Genomic DNA, 22,685 nt, shown 5'->3' with positions numbered 1-22,685 from the left:
AGAGAGATTTGAATCCTAAGTAAATGCTTCTCTTTTTTAAATAGGGGAAGCAGAAAAAAATACGATTTAGGAATTAAAACCTAGATGATAAAACTGAGAAGTATTTATTTGCTTTTTATTTTTAGTATAAACTGTTTACAAAATACACTATTCTTACCAAAAGCTGTGAATTTCAAAATCAAAGTTAAATACCTTTTTTCTCCTTTTTGAGCCTACTCCCCACAAGAAGATAACAGATGACTTTATCACAAATCTCACTAACTTGGCAAACATCTTACTCTTGAAAGGATTTCTTTTAAAGTGAAAAAGCAACTTTATTTTTAAAGAAAGCATTTTTATAATACTTTCTAAATGTTTACACTCTTTGGTAAGACGATAAAACTTTTATTTCTGAAATAATATGAGCATGATTGTCAACATTGAAAGAATAAAACCAGGCAAAAAGAAAAGTAAAGAAAGAGAAGGCATGGCCAGGGAGAAAGCTCAGGGAGCTGGAGTTCAGGCTTTACATTCAGGAGGCCTGGGTTCAAGGTCCTAACCACATGGTGCTCAACACAGAGCTGGGAATAATAGGCTTTGAGTCTTGCTGAGTATGGCAGAGGGGAAAAGACGGGAAGCAAAGAGAGGAAAAAGAAAGAAAAATATTTTTAAGGGGCCAGAGAGATAGCATGGAGGTAAGGCGTTTGCCTTTCATGCAGGAGGTCATTGATTCGAATCCCGGCATCCCATAAGGTCCCCCGTGCCTGCCAGGAACAATTTTTGAGCATGGAGCCAGGAATAACCCCTGAGCACTGCCGGGTGTGACCCAAAAACCACAAAAAAAAAAAAAAAAAGAAAAATATTTTTAAGATATGACAGAAGGGTCTCAGAAGGCTTTCATTTTGTGAATGATTTCATCACCCTCTAAATGAGTGTCTCCCAGACAGTCTTCTACATGGAATATTTTCAGCACCTCCTGCTCCCTCTGCCACTGATCTCCCTGTCGTAGTTCAGGGTGGTAAGGTACATTGCACTCAGTCATCACTAGCTCAGTGCCCAGCACCAAATGGTCCCTCCCATATCAGCTGAGTGAAGTCTGGAAGGTTGGGGTGGTCTTAAAAACCCCAAGCTCTGCTAATGTGACCCAGATAACCCCCAGCAATGTAGGACCAAGCAGTAGCACATAATCTCAGCCCCTACATTGAACTTCCTACTCAGTTTGCAGAAAATCACCATGAGGGGATCACTGGGCTTACTGAGCACTATTAATGAATACCTCCCAAAAGTAAATAAATAATTTCTTTTGAAGATAAGTCTTTCTTAATCATCTCTATTATGCATATTTATCTTTTAAAAGCATGTCCTTTGTAATACCACATTCTTCCTGGAGATTATTAATAGGCCACACAAGGCAGAGTTCAGGGTCTATTCCTGATTGTGTGCTCAAGGATCACTCTTAGAAGCACTGGAAGATCATATATGGTACAAGATCAAACCAGAATCAGTCACATGTAAAGAAGTACATTTATCCTGAACTATATCTTTGTCCCTTAAAGCAATTCTTGAAGTAGAAACTGAGGACCCATAAAACACAATCCTAAGATTGTCAGAATTAAAAATTTTGACAGTAATCAAATTACTATTGGTTTTTCTTCTGTTGATTTTTCATGTGTGGCATCAGTAGAAAAAAGCAGGTCTTGAAGCCAGAGTGGTAGCATAGTGGTAGGGAGTTTGCCTTGCATGTGGCTAACCAAGGACGAACCGCAGTTTGATCCCTTGGCGTCCCATATAGTCCCCCAAGCCAGAAGCAATTTCTGAATGCATAGCCAGGAATAACCCCTGAGCATCACTAGGTGTGGCCGAAAACCCAAAAAAAAAAATAAAATACAAAAGATAATGCTAGAAAGATAGCACAGGACATTGAGTATTTGTCTTGCACTGGAGATTTTCAGTTCAATTTCAGGCACCTTTTAAGGTGTTAGCCCTTCCCAGCTCCACCAGGAATGATGCCAGAACCCAGAGCAAGGAGGAAGTCAAGAGCACTGCAGGGTGTGGCCAAAAACAAAATTAAAAAAAAAAAAAAAAGGTTACCATACTAAAAGAATAAACATTGAGTTAAACCAAAAAATATCCTGACTTCTTTTTTTTGTTTGTTTGTTTTTTGGTTTTTGGGCCACACCCAGAGGTGCTCAGGGGTTACTCCTGGCTGTCTGCTCAGAAATAGCTCCTGACAGGCACGGGGGACCATATGGGACACCGGGATTCAAACCAATCACCTTTGGTCCTGGATCGGCTGCTTGCAAGGCAAACACCGCTGTGTTATCTCTCCGGGCCCAATATTCTGACTTCTTAATACATAATTTTGTGCTACTTCCTACCATATAAATAATCCAAGCTATTCTACTCATGAACTTAACATGAAAAGCTTACTCTAAATGTCATTATATTCAGTATTTAAGATTATCCTGCTGTCCAAAAAGAGGCCAAAATATGATTTATAAAGTCCCAATTATAGAAAAAAACACTGTTGAGATGAACTTCTATCAGTGGAAAACCATCATTTTTTTTTTCATAAATTCCCACATTCCTTGATTCTGCTGTTTTATTTTTAAAGCAACAGTAGAAAAGCAGAAGAAAACATAAACATGGATATCTATTCAAAAATATTCAAAAGCAAATCCAGTTCATGGGAAGTAAGGATTTCCAAATAAAAGCATGAAATTTATAGTGCATCAATCCTCTGATTCACTATTTCATTTTCTGTTGCTTAATATTTTTAAATATGTAAAATACGGCAGGCAGAGTAACAGTTTAGAAATAAATAAGGAAGTCAGTGCATAAGTGAAGGAAGAAAAGCTTCTTTAAAAACTGTTGCTGGATCCCACGTTTGGGTATTATCCCCACGGGGAAAAACACTCATCCAAAAGGATGTATGCACACCACTATTCATCACAGCACTTAGTGCAATTGCTAAGAATTGCAATCAACCTGCATGTCCAACAGATGAGTGGTAATATACACAGTGGGATACTACACAGATGTATGAAGTGATGTCATTATATAATTCATAGCATCGTGGATGGACCTGAATAATAATAATAATATATAATATTAATAATATAATAATAAATGAATAATAAGAATAAGAAAGATAAATGCAAGATGATATCACTTATATGTAGTATAGAATAATTGCATGAAGAAATTCAATTATTTAAGTGGGGTTTTTTTTTTTAATATGGAACGCTTCACGAATTTGCGTGTCATCCTTGCGCAGGGGCCATGCTAATCTTCTCTGTATCGTTCCAATTTTAGTATATGTGCTGCCGAAGCGAGCACTTAATTGGGGTTATTAAGAACACTCTAGGCCCCAGAATATAGTAAAGAGAAGAAAATAAATTGAGTGGAGGATGAGAAAGACACATATGAAATGATGCAGGACAGATGCCAAGGGGAGTTGGTGGTATCAAGAAAGGACAGAACTAAATATCCAAGTTCAAGTCAAAAACAATGAAATCAAGAGACTCAAACTTTAACAACCAAACCTAAACAGGTGCCTGTTATGATGGCAGGCTGGGGAAAGGGGTGGTGCATGGGATGGACTCTGGAAATATTAGTGGTGAGAGGATACTCTGATGGGGTAGTAGGACTGGTCCTGAAATGTTATATGTCTAAAACCTAGCTATGAATACATTTGTAAATCACAATAGTTTAAATAAAAAATTTAACGATCTGTCAATGCCAAGTGCATATTATTTAGCAAATAAAACAAAAGTTACATGGTATAGTGTTCTTTTGAAGAATAATATAGAATTTGTTCACTCAAAAAACTGTTGCTGTGAAAACCAGTTAGCCACATGCAAATGTAAATGAATAAAAAGAATTAGGACTTCTTATCTTACACCATATACAATAGTTAATTCAAAATGAATGAAAGAACTTAAAAGCAGACTTAAATCCATAAAGTACATTGAGGAAAACACAGTGTATTCTATATGACATTAACTAGAGATGTCTTTAAGTATAGACTTAAGTTCACTGATAAAGAAAGCAAAAGTGGGCCCAGGGAAATAGCTCAGTGGGTTACAATAAAAGCTTTGCATGCAAAACAAGTGGAACTTTTCCAGAAGTAGTCTCTAAGTACAGCCAGGAGCAGGCCTAACCAAAAACAAAAGAAAATTAAAAAAAAAAAATATATATATATATATAAAACTACATATGAACTTTTACACTATGACATAATTTAGTTAAAATAAAGATATCATTTGAATGGGAGAAAATACTCATACAGCATAGATCTGACAAAGGACTAACATCCAAGATTTATAAAGCACTCTAAAAACTCAAGAATAAATACATATATGTATACAATCCAATTCAAAAGCAAGGGAAATCTATATAGATAGTTTTTCAAATAGGAATGATAAACTTGAATTGAAAAAGGATGACATAATGGAGATTTTTATAGAATATGCAGCAACTATCACAAATAAAAGGCAAATATGCTTACTATATTAAGAATTCTAAAATTTAAGAGGAAAAAGACAAAAATAAAACTAATAGAAAATAGGCAAAGGAACTGAAAGATAATTTACTAAGACAAAATAACTACCTTTTAAAAATAGGCCAGAAACCCCTAATGCACCAACAATATAATATGGCATCATTCCTTTTTGCATAGGCACACTAAAATGGTGAAATCTTATGATAGTAACAAGCTCTTCTCTACTAGGAATAAATCCATAAATTTTATAATGTAGGGGCACCTTCCACCCTAAACATTTATTACGAGTACTAGACTTAGTCCTATGTGATTGGACACTGACCATCCAACCCAAAGATCAAACCCCAAACTTAAAACTGACACAGTTCCCTTTAACAGAAACAGGAATCAAACTACCCCCAGGAGAGTCCCTAATACTGCTCTCACACCAACTTGCACCAGGCTAGGTGCATATGACATCCTGACAAAGAGGAAATAGCAACAACTTGATCTAAGGGCAGGCTGACCTACCTCATCACTTAACTGTGAGATGAAATCAGAAGACACTCCATCCTTTGGTCTGTGCAAAAACTAAGATCACTAATTATAGAAGACTGACTGCAACAACCGAACTTCTGGAACCATAAAGAAAGACTCTATCCTAGACTTCTTCCTAGTACCAGTGTAAAAACCAAGATCTCTAATTACAGAAGACTGACTTTGAAAACCACAACTGAGTAGAACATTTCCTGGTTCCATAAAAAGGTTCGACAATGAACATGGCCCAAGTCTGTAGTTGATCCCATGACAGTATGCTGCAAGAGTGGAGAATCCCTGTATCTCTAATATCAAGGGAATTTCCTTTCTAATTTCCTCAATATTTCTGTGCCTATGCAAAATAAAATAAAATAAAATAAAATAAAAACACATTGCCACACCAGTCCCACCCTTTCTTTTTTTCTTTCTTTTTTTTTTGTTGCTATTTTTTTGTTTTGTTTCTTCTTTTTCTTCTTTTAAATTTATATGTATAACTTTTAGACAGGGGCTCCTCCCTGCTTTTTTTCTCCCAAACAGAACTATAGAACATAAATCAACTTGTTCTGCCTCAAAAATTGAAGGAAAAAAAGTAGATGGTATCAGGGTCAAGCAGTCTCACAAACATTGAATGGAAATGAAAAATGATCAGACCTAAATATTCAACCCAAAGTCAATGACAATAGAATCAAGTTACTCAAACTACAACAAGCTGTACATGATAGAGACCTGTTACACTAGCAGTCCAAAGGACTAAGGGTGGAGGTAGATGCATGCTGGGAAAACAGGCAGAGGGAGGTCAACACTTGTGATGGGAATTTCCCTAATTCACTGTCATTATGTACCTTAAATATAACTGTGAAAGACTTGTAATTCACACTGGTCTCAATAAAGATTATAAAAAAAAATAAAAATAGGCAGAAAGAGAGCTCAACAAGTTGGAGTGCAAACTGCTTGCACTACCAGAATCACTTGTATTTGCACTATCAGAACTACTCTGGACACTGCCTGAATCAACCCCCTGAGCACTGAGCCAAGAGTAGTCCCTGAAGACCACCAAAAAAAAAATGAGCTTGGAGTCTGTAATAGTACAGAAGGCAATGAATGCACTTGCCCTGGACATGGCATATTCTAGTGATGTAGGTTCAATCACCAGTACCCCATCTGGTCCCCCAAGCCTCAGCAGGGATAAACCCAGAGCACTACCATATTTGGTCCCCCAACAAAAAAAAAAGATTTTTTTCTATTTCTCTAATATAAGAAATAAACAATTAAAACTAAAACTAACTATACCTGAGTAATTTTATCAAATTGGAAAACATTAAGAAACTTGTGAAAACCTAAAATAGGTTAATAGAATCATAAAGAACTGAAGAAGTGATGGAGGGAGGAAAGAAGAAATGCTGAAATACAGGTGGAAGAATTTTCTGACACTCTGATTGTGGGTAGGTTGTCGCAGCACTACAAGCATGAAACACTGACATCAATACTATTGCAAACTATGATTCATCAGAAAAAAAATGATAAGTGTCTTCTCTATTGGCATTGATAGTGGGAATACAATATGGTGTCATTCTTTTTTTTTTTTTTTTTTTTGGCTTTTCGGGCCACACCCGTTTGATGCTCAGGGGTTACTCCTGGCTACTAGCTCAGAAATTGCCCCTGGCTTGGGGGGACCATATGGGACACCAGGGGGTAAAACCGTGGTCCTTTCCTGGCTAGCGCTTGCAAGGCAGACAATATGGTGTCATTCTTATAGAAGAAATATAGAAGAAAGCTATACATACATTTACCTACTGACCTAGGAAGCTTCCACTTCTAGAAATTAATCCTGACAATATGGGAATAAACATACCAAGATTAATCACTGCAACTCAGTTTGCAATTTGCAATTATCAAACAAACTTTTTAATTTTAAAAAGTAGAACTTGAATGTAGAAATGAAGCTACCAAGTGAGGTTACAGAAGGGACACAAGAGGAGAGTATTTTAATGATCTGTGGTGAAGTGGTAATGGTACTTAGTTTGTGAATATGATGCATCAGCATATTTTCAAGAGTTCTGAACTTACCTTACTCTTAAGATATATACAGTGGTATAATACTAAGAAGCTTTTAATTGAAAAAAAATGAGATTATAATTTTTTAAAAGTTGTTTTAAAATAATCACAATTGTCTACGTATAGATTGGCTGACAAAACTTCAGTACATTCCTATGATAGAGCTAGAACAAGTGTGCAACTGAACACTCCCTTCCCCTGCCAAAATGAAGAATATATTTATGAAAAGGAAAGTATGGATACTCATTTTTCAATATTTTGGTAAAGAATTAGTAGAAGACATAGGGCTTGCTAGCTTCACTTTTCCAAACAGACATCTATTCTGCATCATTGTAAGCAGCACAGAATTGGACAGCATAATGTCCCTGACTTTGAGGAGCTTACAATGGAAGAAACTTTTTTTTTTTTTTTGGGCCACACCCCGCGGTGCTCAGGCGTTATTCCTGGCTGTTGCTCAGAAATAGCTCCTGGGGACCATATGGGACACCGGGATTCGAACCAACCACCTTAGGTCCTGGATCGGCTGCTTGCAAGGCAAACGCCACTGTGCTATCCCTCCGGGTCTGGAAGAAACTTTTAAATTAAATTAAATCCCAATATAGCTACATTTTACACCTGAAATACAGGAATAACTATATTATGACTATAAATGGACAGAATCTTATCAAAGCAGCCCACCAGCTAGTTGTCACTACCTGCACATGTGTGAATTTTTTTTTATATGTCTATGGCCAAAGGGGCAATTGTAATTCATTCATATTTTAGTCAACAAATTTGGACCATTTGGGAAACAAATGAGTCATAGCTATGCCTAAATATATTTCTGTCAGCACCTATTAAAATAAAGTTAGTACCAGTACCCAAACCAGAAGAATGGCTGTCAGTAACTTGGAAAAATATCCTGTAAATAATAAAGAGCACTCTGTTCTTGCCAAAGTGCAGAAATCAAAGAATATTATATGAAAAATATGAACACTGACATCTAAATCATAAATTGTTTTGAAAGAGTCAGGCTCTGAAGGTAAAGAACTTTTAAGAAATAAATCAATGATTACTGTTTTTATAGTTTGCTTTTTCTGCATGCACAAAAATAGATCATGAAAACTGAGTCTAGAAGAATTCTTTCATTAAAAAATAGATTAAAATTTTAAGGAAAAATCTTAGATCATAATTTGCCACACTTTGATAGTACATAAAATCTTGGTATGTTTTATAACTCATGGCATCTTAGATTTACTACAAAAAATTAATAGAATATAGAATGATAACTGCATTTTTTGTCGCTGAAACATAAAAAGGAGTAAATGATAACTGGGAACAATATACAGAAAATATAAGAGATAACGGTGCTAGTTTTGACAAGTCAGCCTACTGATCCATAGGTAGAACAGTGAAAGAAAAGCACAATGCCCCAGGCTATAAACCAAGCCAAGAGAAATGCAGATCATTATCTGGAATTGAATTGTAGTATTGTTTCAAGGATGGAATGCTCAAATCTTACTAAATAAGAGGAGTGTTAAACAACACAATTTGACTGTCATCTTCCAAATTTTTTTAAAAAGATGAAATATTTTAGAGGAAAGTTCAAATTCAGCGTTGGATAGATTGAGGGAGACAATTAGAAAAAATTTATAAAAAGATGAAATATTTTGGAGCAAAATAAAAATTAGAAATAAATCAATGTTGGATAGACTGGGGGAGTCAATCAATACTAGCTGCATGCAAGGCAAATGCCTTACTTCCTGTGCCACATCTCCAACCCTATCTGCTATTTAAAGAAAAAAACTATCTCACCTTTAATATTTCATTCTGAGGGTTAGTATCACCATTACATTTGCTTCTCATTAAAAATAGTTGACCATAAGAGAAACAGGAAAACTATAAGAGAATAGATATAAATTCTCAACTACAAGTTTTTTCTTTTTTTCCCTATTAAATCACTAAGAGATATGCAGTTACAAAGTTGTTGATGGTTGAGTTTCAATCATAAAACATTCTAACACCCATCATATCACTAATGCATACTTTCAACTATCAATTTCCCCAATTTTCCTCCCAACATATGCCTCACCACTATGCCCAACCAGCCTCCAGAGGAGACACTTTCTTTTCTCTCACTTTCTTTTGTCCCTTTTTTTTCCTTTTAGACATTCTCATTTGCAATACTTATACTGAAAAGGAATCATGCATATCACTTTACCTCCTTTCAGGACTCAGTTCTTGTCCAGAATGATCATTTTTCAACTATCACTATCCTAATGTTTGCTTTTCTGTCCTAAGTGAATGGCCCCCTTTATGACAAGCTTCCTATTATGGACAAATCCTCCTGTGTCTCATTGCTATTGTCTTTTGATATTATTTTCATACAATGCTATTATTTTTTAATGTCCCACACATATGTGAAATCATCCTATGTTGGTCCCTCTTCCTCGGACTCATTTCAGTCAGCAGTATGATATTTACACTTCATGTCTATCTATCTATAAGCAAACTTCATGGCAATTCTAACAGTTAGAGCACAGAAATTCATTGTTTTTCAAATATATCTATCCTAAATTAAGTTTCCAGAGTATCCAGTTTAAAAAAAATATAGTCACTGTTTACTGAAAAGTCACTCATAGCCTTTCCAACATAATCTTTACACTATCCAATCTGACCTATAGTTTAAATTATGTATTTGTCAGGCATTTGGTATTTTTCCTCCTTGGCAAATTGACAAGTGACTGGCCTTTAAGTAACTTGCTTTTAAAGATTAAATCTTTAAAACTACCTTTCATGTAATTTCATATGAAAAACAAGTTTTTCTTGTTTCTTTCATGCATTTAAATAATAGAATTATTATTACATAGAATTACCTTCTACTTCTCTTATGAAGTTGGAAAAAATAAGAAAAAGTCTGTGACATTTTAAAAGAAAACACAAGCACTACGTAAAGACTTTGAAGATGTCAGGCTGGAAAGTGTACAGAAATTAGGCATTTGCACACAAATGACCCCAGTTTAATGATAGCATTAGTCATGTTTACCATGACCCAGCATTGCTACATGCAGCCTTAGAGTTCACCACCGCACTGCCAGCTGGGGAGTGAAGGGAGGGGTGAGAGAAGGGGTGGGAAAATCCCAGAACTGCAAGGAGGTAGGCAGCACCACATACTCTGTTGCCAGTCCAATAAGCTGGGAATGGAGGGGCAGTCTTGCCAGGCACTACTTAGGAGAACCTCCTCCCAAAAAATATTTTGAATCTATGATAAGAACAAATTATACTAGCCACCTAAATCAATTTTATGATATGAACTGTAGTTACTTTACTTATAAAATGAAAATATGTTCAGTTGTTCACCTATAATAATTGTAATATTGTTAGAGCTTGTTGGGTACAAGCTTGACACAAGTTGATACATCAAGAAGAGCTATAAAATATTTTCTAAGTGAGCATATTCTCTAAGAGAGCTTAGTTTCTAAGAGAGCATATTATTTAATAAAGCAATTTATGGAAGTAAGGGTGATAATTTGTGATTCAGACATTATACTACAATTACTCCTTGATTTATTATTAGTAGCCTGATGAACTTTACTGAGATAGCTATTATAATATGGCATAATAATATTTATAATTTTGTAAGCTGAATAAGTATTTTCATAATTTACAAATATGAGTAACCATAATGCATTATAATTTACATATCTAATATATTATGACAAAGAACAATAAAAATGATTATTGATTCTCATAAAAGATGCCTACCAGGAAAAAATTTGAAGTAACATAAAAAGTGTCCCTTCAGGGGCCAGAGTGGTGGCACAGAATGGTGGCACAGTGGCACAGTGGTGGGGAAGTTTGCCTTGCATGCAACTTACAGGGAGAGACCTGGTTTGATTCCTGGCATCCCTTTCCTACCAGGAGCAATTTCTAAGTGCAGAGCCAGGAGTAACTCCTGAGTGCTGCTAGGTGTGATCCAGAAACCAATAAATCAATAAATCAATCAATAAATAAATAAAGTTAAAAAAGGCCCTTGAAATGAAAAAGACACTTTTACAATACTTTATGTATGTATTTTTATATTATATAAATATATATTTTTATATTTATTTTTATATTTTATATTTTTATATATTATGTAAATATATATTTTTTACTGCACTGAATTTTATACTATGAAAAGAAATAAATTTTAGAATATGCTCTGTGTTGCGACAAGAAAAACTCAAATCAAGAAGACAACAATATAAGACAGAAGCCTAGGTAACCTGACCTAGGTAACCTGAAACTATTTGCTCAAATCAACTATTTTAAAGTTCTTATTAATGATGACATATACTGCTTTGAGAATAAATTATACAATCAGCGAGATAGTACTGGGGTGTAGTTACTTGCTTTGGATAAACTGGAAGCAGAGATTGTAGATTAAATGGAAGAAGGGATAATAAATGCAAGTTTAGCTATAGGAAGAAAAATTTCACAAAGATAAAAATGCTTCTAAGATTGCAAAATGCTTTATACAATGATTGTTTTCATTAAAAGTCCCCAAGCCTATTCTATCTTAAAATTTTATTGGCACTGACTTGGGATTTAATTCAACTAGTCAAACAGAAGAAAGATCTCAGATTTGGTACTGTTTACGATAGTGTGGAAAGAAATCTGGAACTATGCCTTATTTTTCCTTATGAAGGAAAAAATCTGTATTTTTTCAAATATTACAAAATCACTGGCTTCAATGCTTAAAAAAAATTAAGCCATTAAAGGAATCTGACCTAACACTTAATTTAAATGATTTAAGGTTTTTATAACCTATTATAAAACTCATTTTATGAGCAGTCACAAATTTGTGTTGACTTTTTCTTTTTCTTTGTATAAAATCCAGTTCTAAAAATAGTGGTCTAAAAATAAAGCAAAACCCACAGATTAAGTGTAGCTTTATACATGTACAAATAACAAGGAAATCTCCATGTCTTCTAAGAAAACAGGTGTTGAGTTAGTTACTCCCACTAAATATTCAATGTCAATTTGAACTCTGAAAATTTTTCATTAACATGAATTATATTACTAAAGATAATTAAATACACCCTTTAATTCTATTAAAATAGATCCTATGTATCATGAGAATCAAAGATTTCTACAAATAAGTACAAAATTGTAAGCAAAAGAATCAGATTTTATCTTAATAACTTGGTTTCTATCTTGAAAACCAACTGATTAACAGTTTACAAAATCTACCACTAGCAATACAGTGACTAATACACGCTGTCCATGGAAAGATGCCAAACAGAAAATAAATGAATCTACTTACAAGACATATTACTGTTATAGTTGTCAATTTCTTTCCAAAATGCATATATCTAGAAACTTTTGAACTATGTCATACTCTAAACATTAATTAATGAACAAAAGCAAATGTGAAAAAGAGATTTTTTCAGATTGTGATCAGTTTGTTCATCTCTTTATCAAATTTTCCAATCTTGGCAGGAATCTAAGTGGTAACAGTAGAGACTAACAGGGAGGGTAAAATATTATGAGAATGTTGCACACCTGCCAATTATAATAAGCTCCTTGCTTTCAGACAGATTAATAAGGTCGCCTAATGACCTTTTCTAAGACATTAACTAGAAGACACTGACTTCATATCTCAGAGGCATATCCGGATATAGAATGGCCTGTCACCAACTTTAATGGTAACTTATTCCTAACTTTATTTATTCATCAGTCCACAATTTGAACAGAAAAACTGTCGAAAATTCTTTTTTTTTTTTTTTTTTGGTTATTGGGTCACACCTTGCAGCACTCAGGAGTTACTCCTGGCTCTCTGCTCAGAAATCGCTTCTGGCAGGCTCGGGGGACCATATGGGATGCTGGGATTCGAACCACCGTCTTTCTGCACAGAAGGCAAATGCCTTGCCTCCATGCTATCTCTTCGGCCCTGTAAATTAAATATTTTGTGAGCTTTGTTACTCACAAAATCTGTCTGTCTCTCATTCTTTTATATTTTTATAATTAACATATTCTATTTTTATATTTTTCAATGATAGGATACCTATAATAGTTTTCCAACCATGCTAAGAGATGTAAATTGATGAATATAACATATTCTTTTATAGTTTCTTTAATAGACAAGAGAATGAGGTGACTAATTTTCATATATTACACATGTGATTAAGGATAGCTACTTCTATGGTGGAAAAAATCAACGTAAATGTCTAAGAGATAATTTAGAGGATTAGGCACTTGCCTTGCATGTGGTTGACCCTGGTTTAATCCCTGGCACCCTGAGCACTGAGACAAGTGATATATGAATGCAAAGCCAGGGAAAAGATCTGAAAACCACTGGATTTTGTCCCCAGTGGCAAAGCCAGAAATGTCCCACCAAAAACTATCATAAATATGAACCATGCATAGAATATATACATTTGTGAATAAACATTACCTTAAGTTTCTAATACCATAAAATAACTATAGATATCTGCTACCTAAATAGCACATATAGAAAAACTGATGGTGCATAAATTATTAGCAGTTTTCATTAGAATTAGTTTTTATTTTAATTAAGGAAGGTGCCATATATATAATTTAGAGGCATTACTACAATAAATTTACCTTTACGTCCTTTTAAGCCCATTTTTAACTTGTCTTTTTATTAAAACAAGATGGTAAAAATTGTACAGAATATTTGAATGATAGGTTTAACAATGTTTTGTATAAAGTTGGGGTATTTCCCCTTTTCAGAAAAACTCAGATCCTAAATGATGTCTTAGGGTTAGATGGGGTTGGAGCAATAGTACAGTGGATGGGGCACTTGACTTGCATAGAGCTGACCCAGGTTTGATCTCCAGCATCCCATGTGCTCCCCTGAGCTGGATAGGAGTGATTCCTAAGTACAGAATTAGTAGTAAGCCCTAAGCACAGCTGTGGGGGATCCAAAGTCAAACAAAAACAAAAACAAAAAAAAATAGATTACTTGGGCCAGAGAGACAGAGCAAATATTTTTAATATATAAGGCAGCAGATTTAATCCCTGGCATCACATCAGAAAATATTTCATTTGTAAAAAGGGAACTAAATAGCACCTTAATGTGCTCTTAATGAAGAAGAAAGAAAAAAATTGACTTCATGGAAAACATATATGTATCTTTTACAAGATACATTTTTAGAGCTCACAAGTTAATGTATCTTGCAATTACAATTTCTTCTAAACTTTCACTAATTAAACTAAGGTTCAAAAAATACTTTTAAAAATATAAATGAAATTTTCTAAACAAATTCGTGAAAGAGTGAATTGCCACAAAAGTTTATAATCTCAAGTCATACAAGTAACTTGTTTATAGTCATTTTAAAAAATAATAATGTTTTGGGGCCAGAATGAGACCCAGATTCAATCTGAAAATACCTCATATGGTCATGTGTCTCCCCCTCTCCCATCCTCCCCACCCCCAAGCCCTGCCAAAAGTGATTCCTAAGTCCAGAGCCAGGAGTAAATACTGAGCAATTCTGAGTGTGACCCAAAACATGAAAAGGAAAACACACATGCATGCTGGGAACAGGGGTGGAAGAGGACAACACTAGTGGTGGGAATGCCCCTGATTCAATGTCACTATGTACCTAAAATACTACTGTGAATGATTTGTAACCCACTTTTGGACAAAATAAAAATTATTAATAAAAAAACAGATCCAAAAATGAAGAGCTGCTTAGGCTCAGAAAAATGTCAGTATATATATATATATGTATATATATATATGTATATATATATATGTCAGTAACAATAAAGTTAAAAATAAACTAAAAATGCAAAACATATATAAAATTAAATAAACAGTATCAACTTGGTTTCTAAAATACTTCAAAGAACAAAAATCATAAGCTCTGATACAAAAAAGATGGTACTAGGGACCAGAGACATTGCAAAAGAAATAAGATACTTGTCTTACATGTAGTTGACTCTGGTTTAATCCCCTAGTTGTAGTTTAGTACCACAACTGGTCTCAGAGCAGTTCCAGGAATGATGTCTGAGCACAGAGCCACAAGTAATTCCTGAGCACTTCCAGTGTGACTTTGCATCCCACAGACCCAGGCTCAAGTCCCTAGTACCATGTGTGGTCCCAAGTGACTGCCAGGAGTCACTTCTGAACACAAAGCCAGGGATAGTCCTAGAGCATAACTGGTATAGCCCAACAATACCCCCACACCTCCAAAATTAAGGTACTTTAACCAGTCAAAGACTAATATAGAATTTTAAAAATTAGCTGAGGAGCTGAAGAGATAGCTCAAGGTTCAGGGATATATACATTGCAGTTCAAGGCCCTGAATTTGATCCTTAGCACAACTAGTACCTAAGCAGAGCCTTGGAAGTCCCCGAAGAACCACTGGATAAAGCCCTAGTTAGACCTCATTTTTCTGGGCCTAAGCAGCTCTTCATTGTTGTATCTTAATATTAACTGTCTCACCCAGTAAGCAAAGCATTAACGAGTAGTCCCTAAAACAACTGGGGAACCCCTACTTCCAAAAAAAAAAAAAACAATAACAGCAAAAAAATCAACTGAAAAAAAATCTTGGGATACAAATAAATACAACAAATAAATGACATATATCACAAAAAATAGTGAGTTTCATCCAGGCATGCAAGGACAATAGCTAAGATATAGAATCCACCAAGTGTTTAATGATAGATCATTAAGATGTGGTATGTGTTTGTATTTTTAGTAAAAATATATGTGTATATTTGGGGCCAGAGCAATGACATGGAATGGTAAAGCATCTGCCTTGCTGGCGCTAGCCTAGGACGAACTGCAGTTTGATCCCTCGGTGTCCCATATGGTCCCCCAAGTCAGGAGTAACCCCTGAGCATCACCGGGTATAGCTCAAAAACCAAAAAATGTGTGTGTGTGTGTGTGTGTGTGTGTGTGTGTGTGTGTGTGTGTGTATTCAACAAAATTAAATTTAAGACTTTAATATTTAAGGGATAGTATCAAAAGAGAAGAAAACCCATGGTTTGAGATAAAGCATTTGAACATCACATATCTGAGAATGGTTAATATCAAGAATCAATAAAAAAAATTCCTACACCTCAGTAAATATATTCTAATCAAATGCTGGCAAAAGCCTTTAATGGTTTTTCTCCAAATAAGCTTTTCACATGTCCAAATAGCACATGAAAAAATGATCTCAAAATTATTAGTTATTAGGAAGATGCAAATCAAATTCATGTGTTAATACTTCATTCCCATTAGGATGATTATTATTTAAAAATATAACTCCATATGGGTTAAACAGAAAACAGGTTTTTTGTACTGTTGACCCAGGTTCAATCCTCTTCACCCATATGGTTCCCAAGCCCTGATGCCAAGATTGAGCCTTCCTGACTGAACCAGGAAAAAACCCTGAGTACTGCCAGGTATGGCCTTAAGAAAAAATAAAAAGCAAAAAAAAAAAAAAAAAAAAAAAAAGGTGGGGCAATGATATTCTAGAAAATAACAAGAAGAGTTGTTGAAAATATAGAGGGATTGGAAACTTGGAACACTGCTTTGTTGTCAGTGAGAATTTAAAATGGTTCAGTTATATAAAAAATGGCTCAGTAGTTCCTTAAAATGTTAAATAGAGTCACAGTATGAATTAGCAATATATATATATATATATATACATATATATATATTCCTGTTAAAAATCAGGGACTTTTATTTAGAACTTAGACATATGTATACCAATATTTATACCTGCAATACTCACAGCAATGAAAAACTAGAAACACCTAAGTACTCAATAGCATATAAATAAAAAAAAAATGGCAGATATATGAAACAGAAAATTATTTAGGGCCAGAGTGGTAGTCGGAATGGTAGGACATTTGCCTTGCACACAACTGACACAAGATGGATGTGAGTTTGATCCCTGGCATCTCATATGGTCCTCCAAACTAGGAGTGATTTCTCAGCACAGAGCCAGGAGTAACCCCTGAGCACTGCCGGGTATAGTCCAAAACAAACAAACAAACAAACAAAGAAGATTATTAAATCATTAAAAGGTCAGAAATTCTGCTATATTCTAAAGAATAGATGAATCACACTATCATGCTAAGAAAAATAAGTTTTAGATATAAAAGGACAAAAAATTGTAGATTCCTATTTAATACAAAGTATGTAAAACAGATAAATTTAAAACTGGGAAATATAGATGTTTACCAGAATGGGGGGGGGCATAGAATATGTACAGGCATAGCCTCAATTAGGAATGATGCTTAATGCCAGTGATATTTAATCATAATGTTATTAAAATGGCAAGTTTTGTAACCTCTATTTTGCCATGATAAAATCTATTCAGTATATACCTATTATCTCCCATTCCTGACAAAACCCTTGTATTTGTCAAAGTATTATTAAATAAACTCTGTGAGGCTGGCAGTAGAAGGGTTACACCTGTGCCAAACTAGTGTTGATCCCTAGCACTATATGGGCCCCTTAGCATCATTGGGTGAAGGCCTGGAGGCCCCTCAAGCAGCACCAGGGTGGCCTGAAGGAATCGACAAGGGTCTTGAGAAGCATCGAATCCTCAAGGTTATGCATTGAACCTCTGGCCCAGTTGGCCAAGAAATTACCAGCAGGAGTCCCAGGACTACTAAGCATCACTTGAGAAACCAAAAGTAAATGTACTGTGTGTGTACACATAAAATTAATCGCTTGAAAAACACATCATGGAATATTGTACATATCATATTGTGTACACATTTATCTATAACATGCTTTTAGAAGTTCCAAGTAACCATAATTGCACTCTACATTGATTTCTACCAGTAATTAACAATTTTAAGTTCCATAAAAACCAATGTCAAATTAACACTTCACAACTTAAGGGAAACTATTCATAAAATCTACTGACAAGCTATAACATACTTTCAGTACAAGAGCTAAAAATGAACATCATACCTGATAGAGCATAATGGGTTCTATGTTGTATCCTAAAGTATCTGCAAAGTTCTTAGCAATAATTGTTTTTCCACAGCCCTATAAACAGAAACACAGTCATTCAAGAATAAGTCAAAACAAGCAAAAATCAGGAAACACAAGTTTTCAATGAAGCTGTCATTCTTACTTTTCCTCCAATCAAACATATGTCCTTGACCATGTGAGACTGCATCATTTCTGCCAGCAGCTGCTTATGACTTAAGGTCTGTACAAAATGATCAGATGCACAAGGCTGACTCACTGGTCTGGTCCCAGCTGGCACCTAAAATCAAGGAGAGATAAATATAAGAAGCATGTTTTATTAAAATATTAGTAATTGAAAGCATATTTACTTAAAAGCCCCAACCAGTTTTCTAGCATTTTTAAAAATTCAACTATATATTTTATTTCATGAGTAGCAGTTATTTTCTCATTTCCATATTTATTTATTTATTTTGGGGGGTTAGGTCACACCTGGGGACACTCAGGGACACTGAGGACACTGGCTCTGCACTCAGAAATCGCCCCTGGCAGGCTTGCAGGACCATATGAGATGCCGGGAATCCAACTGGGGTCTGTCCTGTGTTGGCTCCATGCAAGGCAATTGCCTTACCGCTGTGCTATCTCTTCGGCCCTTCATTCCCACATTTATGATGATCACTACCAAACCTTAAAAATCAATCATCCCTTTAAAAATATTTGTCTAGATTTTTGTCTCGAAGACTGGCAGGGGGCAGGTGAGGAGGAAGATGGTGGTGGGAACGTTGCACTGGTGAAGGGGGGTATACTTTAAGACTGAAACACAACTATAAACATGTTTGTTATCATGGTGCTTAAATAAAGATACTAATAAAAAATAAAAATAAATACAATCTATGTTTACAAATCTTCCCCTCTTTTTTAAGTTAGCACTCAGAAGCAGCTATTTTGGGCCATCTGGCTATGCTCAGGGGTTATTACTGGCTCTGCACAAAGAAATTACTCCTGGACTTGAGGGATCATATGGGATGCCTGGGATGTAAGCAGGGTCAGTTGTGTGCAAAGCAACACAAAGCCCTACCCACTGTGCTATTATTTAGGTTCCAAAAGCAGCTATTCTTACATTCTCTCCTTCCATTTTTAAAATCCCTCTTCTTGTTAGTCTGTTGTTCTTGTTGTTGTTCCTAGCAAAGATCAGAGTTGCTCCTGGCTCTGGACTCAGAGAATCACTCCTTTCAGTGCTGGGGAACAATATGGCAACACTGGAGATCAAAGCCAGGTCAGTTATGCGCAAATCAAGCATCTTGCTCACTGTACTATATCACTCTGGCCCCTTAGTAGTTGGTCTTATGGGAGTCAGATCAGAAAAAGATTTCTGTCTGCTAAGGACTTTGGACTTGATCATACTATTAATTTGGAGTGAGAATATTAGGTTTGTATTTAATAAAGACCATTCACCCCTGCTACAGAAGCAGGCAGGTTAAAAGGGCAAAAGGGAGGGCAGGAAGAAACTAGGGGAAGCATGTTGTATATTGTATAACTTAAACGCGATCATGAACAACTTTGTAACTATGTATACCATAGTGATTCAATTAAAAAAATTTATAAAAAAATAAAATGAAGCATTAAAGAAAAAAAAGTGACCATCCTGATGACAGTACAAAAGGTTAAATAGAGGGGAGCTAAGAGAATGAAGCTAAAAGACATTACACAAAAAGGAAACAAGTCTTATCTTTGGACATACTGTTCAAAGAAATGTGCTAGCACTTTTTCACTTCTGGATCACTCACTGGAAACTGTCATTTCAAAACTTTTCTCAAGTCTCCCCAAACTTTTCCAAAATTTTTATACTCCTTTTCCAGAATCTTTCTTCTCCTTAAGAGAAGATAAGCCCTAAGATGTCTTGATGGGCCATTAGTTCAGTGAGAGGAAGGAAGGAAGGAAGGAAGGAAGGAAGGAAGGAAGGAAGGAAGGAAGGAAGGAAGGAAGGAAGGAAGGAAGGAAGGAAGGAAGGGAGGGAGGGAGGGAGGGAGGGAGGGAGGGAGGGAGGGAGGGAGGAGGAGGAGGAGGAGGAGGAGGAGGAGGAGGGAGGGAGAGGGAGGGAGGGGGAGGGGGGAGGGAGGGAGGGGGAGGGGGGAGGGAGAAAGGAGGGAGGGAGGGAGGGGGAGGAAGGGAGGGGGAGGGAGGAAGGGAGGGAGGGAGGGAGGGGGGGAGGGAGGGAGGGGGAGAAGGGAGGGAGGGAGGGGGAGGGAGAAAGGGAGGGAGGGAGGGAGGGAGGGGGAGGGAGGGAGGGGGGAGGAAGGGAGGGGGAGGGAGGAAGGGAGGGGAGGGGGAGGGAGGGAGGGGGAGGAAGGGAGGGAGGGAGGGGGAGGAAGGGAGGGGGAGGGAGGGAGGGAGGGGGAGGGAGGGAGGGGGGAGGAAGGGAGGGAGGGAGGGGGAGGGGGAGGGAGGGGAGGGAGGGAGGGGGAGGGGGAGGAAGGGAGGGAGGGGGGAGGAGAGGGGGAGGGAGGGAGGGGGAGGGAGGGGGAGGGGGGGAGGGAGGGAGGGAGGAAGGAAGAAGGGAGGAAGGGGAGAAAGGGGAGGAAGGAAGAAAGGAAGGGAGGGAAGGGAGGAAGGAAGAGAAGGGAGGAAGGAAGGAAGGAAGGAAGGAGGAAGGAAGGAAGGGAGGAAAGGAGGAAGGAAGGAAGGAAGGAAGGAAGGAAGGAAGGAAGGAAGGAAGGAAGGAGGGAGGAAGAAAAAAAGGAAGGAAGGGGGAGGGAGGAAAAAGGAAGGAGGGTAAGGAAGGGAGAGGAGGGAGATGAGGGAGGAGGAGGGCGGAGGGGAGGGAGGAAGAATAAAAATTGATCTTGTCTACCCAGATATGCTATTTCTTAACTAGTGAAGATGACTAAAATGGTTAACTATTACATGCTAGCTTAAGGCTGTGACAGTTAACATCTCGCTGTTCTAATATATAATATGAACCTAACAAAACTTACTTCCAGAGTTACTGGGAAACTTAAGTGGTATATGCAGAAATATAATGACTAAACTACAGTAATATACTAATACTTATATATAATAGTAGACTAATATACATATTATATTATACTAAAATATTATTATACAATAAATTAAATCTTAATTATTAAATCTGAACCTGGATCATGTAGACATAATGCTTAGAATGATAAATATATGAACATGAATAAATATTAATACCCTATTAAGACAACAAAAAAGTGATCACAAAAGCTTGTTGTATTACAAAATAAGATAGTAGATATTAATTTTTCCTACATTTTTCACTTTTATTTTTATTAATTTATATTTATTTATAAGTTTATTTAAGCACCATGATTATAAAAACGTTTGTACTTGGGTTTCAGTTATAAAAAAAAAAAAAAAACACCCCGCTTCACCAGTGTAACCTCCCATAACCAATGGCCCCTAACTCTCTCCTCTCCCACCCCCTGCCTGTATTTGAGACTAGCATACTTCTCTCACTCACTACCATTGTCATGATAGTTGTTAGTGTAGTTATTTCCCTAACTGCACTCATCACTCTTTGTGGTAAGCTTCATATCATGGCCAGTCCTTCCAGCCCTCATTTCTATTGTCCCTAGGTGTTATTACAATAATGTCTTTTACTTTTCTTAAATCCCATAGATGAATGAGACTATTCTGTGTCTATCTCTCTCCCTCTGACTTATTTCACTCAGCATAATAGTTTCCATGTTCATCCATGTAGAGGGAAATTTCATGTCTTCATTTTTTTCTGATGGCTGCATAGTATTTCATTGTGTATATGTACCACAGTTTCGTAGCCATTCATCTGCTGTCGGGATTCTGGGTTGTTTCCAGATTCTGGCTATTGTAAATAGTGCTGCAATGAATATAGGTGTGAGGAAGGCATTTTTGTATTGGATTTATGTGTTCCTAGGGTATATCCCTAGGAGTGGTATAGCTGGATCATATGAGAATTCAATTTCCAGTTTTTTCAGGAATCTCCATATTGTGGAAACATAAGGGCTGGACTTGATGGCATTCCACCAGCAATGAATGAGAGTTCCTTTCTCCCCACATCGCCACCAGCACTGTTTTTGTTCTTTCTGATGTGTGCCAGTCTCTGTGGTGCAAGTTGGTACCTCATTGTTGTTTTGATTTGCATCTCCCTAATAATTAGTGATGTGGAACATTTTATCACGTGTCTTTTGGCCATTAGTATTTTTCTTTGAGAAAGTGTCTGTTCATTTCTCCCCATTTTTTGATGGGGTTAGATTTTTTTCTTAAATTTTTTTAAAATAATTTTTATTTTGACCAAAGTGAATTATAAATCTTTTACAGTAATTTTTAGGTACATAGTAACATTGAATCAGGGGCATTCCCACCACCAGTGTTGCCCTCCCTCCTTGTATATCATATATTAGCCCCTTATCTGATGGATATTGGGTGAATAGCTTCTCCAATTCTGTGTGTCATTGTATCCTGGGTACTATCTCCTTTGAGGTGCAGAAGCTTCTCAGCTTAATATATTCCCATCTGTTTATCTGTTTCCACTTGTTTGGAGAATGCTGTTTCCTCCTTGAAGATGCCTTTAGTCTCAATGTCATGGAGTGTTTTACCTACATGTACTTCTATATAACTTATGGTTTCAGGCCTGATATCAAGGTCTTTAATCGATTTGAATTTGACCTTTGTGCATGGTGTTAAATGAAGATCTTGAGTTCACTTTTTTGCATGTGGCTG

At 36.3% G+C, this 22,685-nt stretch overlaps 1 protein-coding gene and 1 non-coding gene across 2 annotated transcripts in view; both read right to left on the bottom strand.

Annotated features, from left to right (window-relative positions):
- Nucleotides 1–22,685, bottom strand: part of VWA8 (von Willebrand factor A domain containing 8) — a 381,934-nt gene that overhangs the window by 295,153 nt on the left and 64,096 nt on the right. The window contains exons 11-12 of the mRNA XM_049778742.1: nt 18,127–18,261; nt 17,961–18,038 (exon numbers count right to left, since the gene is read on the bottom strand). Of these exons, the coding sequence (XP_049634699.1) occupies nt 17,961–18,038; nt 18,127–18,261 (213 nt within the window). The remainder of the gene's footprint in view (nt 1–17,960; nt 18,039–18,126; nt 18,262–22,685) is intronic.
- Nucleotides 3,212–3,318, bottom strand: LOC126016917 (U6 spliceosomal RNA). The gene has a single exon (XR_007498601.1). It is a non-coding gene; the product is annotated as a U6 spliceosomal RNA (small nuclear RNA).

This window comes from Suncus etruscus, chromosome 8 (genome assembly GCF_024139225.1).
Source record: "Suncus etruscus isolate mSunEtr1 chromosome 8, mSunEtr1.pri.cur, whole genome shotgun sequence".
In the NCBI taxonomy this organism is placed as follows: domain Eukaryota; kingdom Metazoa; phylum Chordata; class Mammalia; order Eulipotyphla; family Soricidae; genus Suncus; species Suncus etruscus.
Note: the sequence above shows the minus strand (reverse complement) of the source record. Positions and strands in the feature narration are given on the sequence as shown.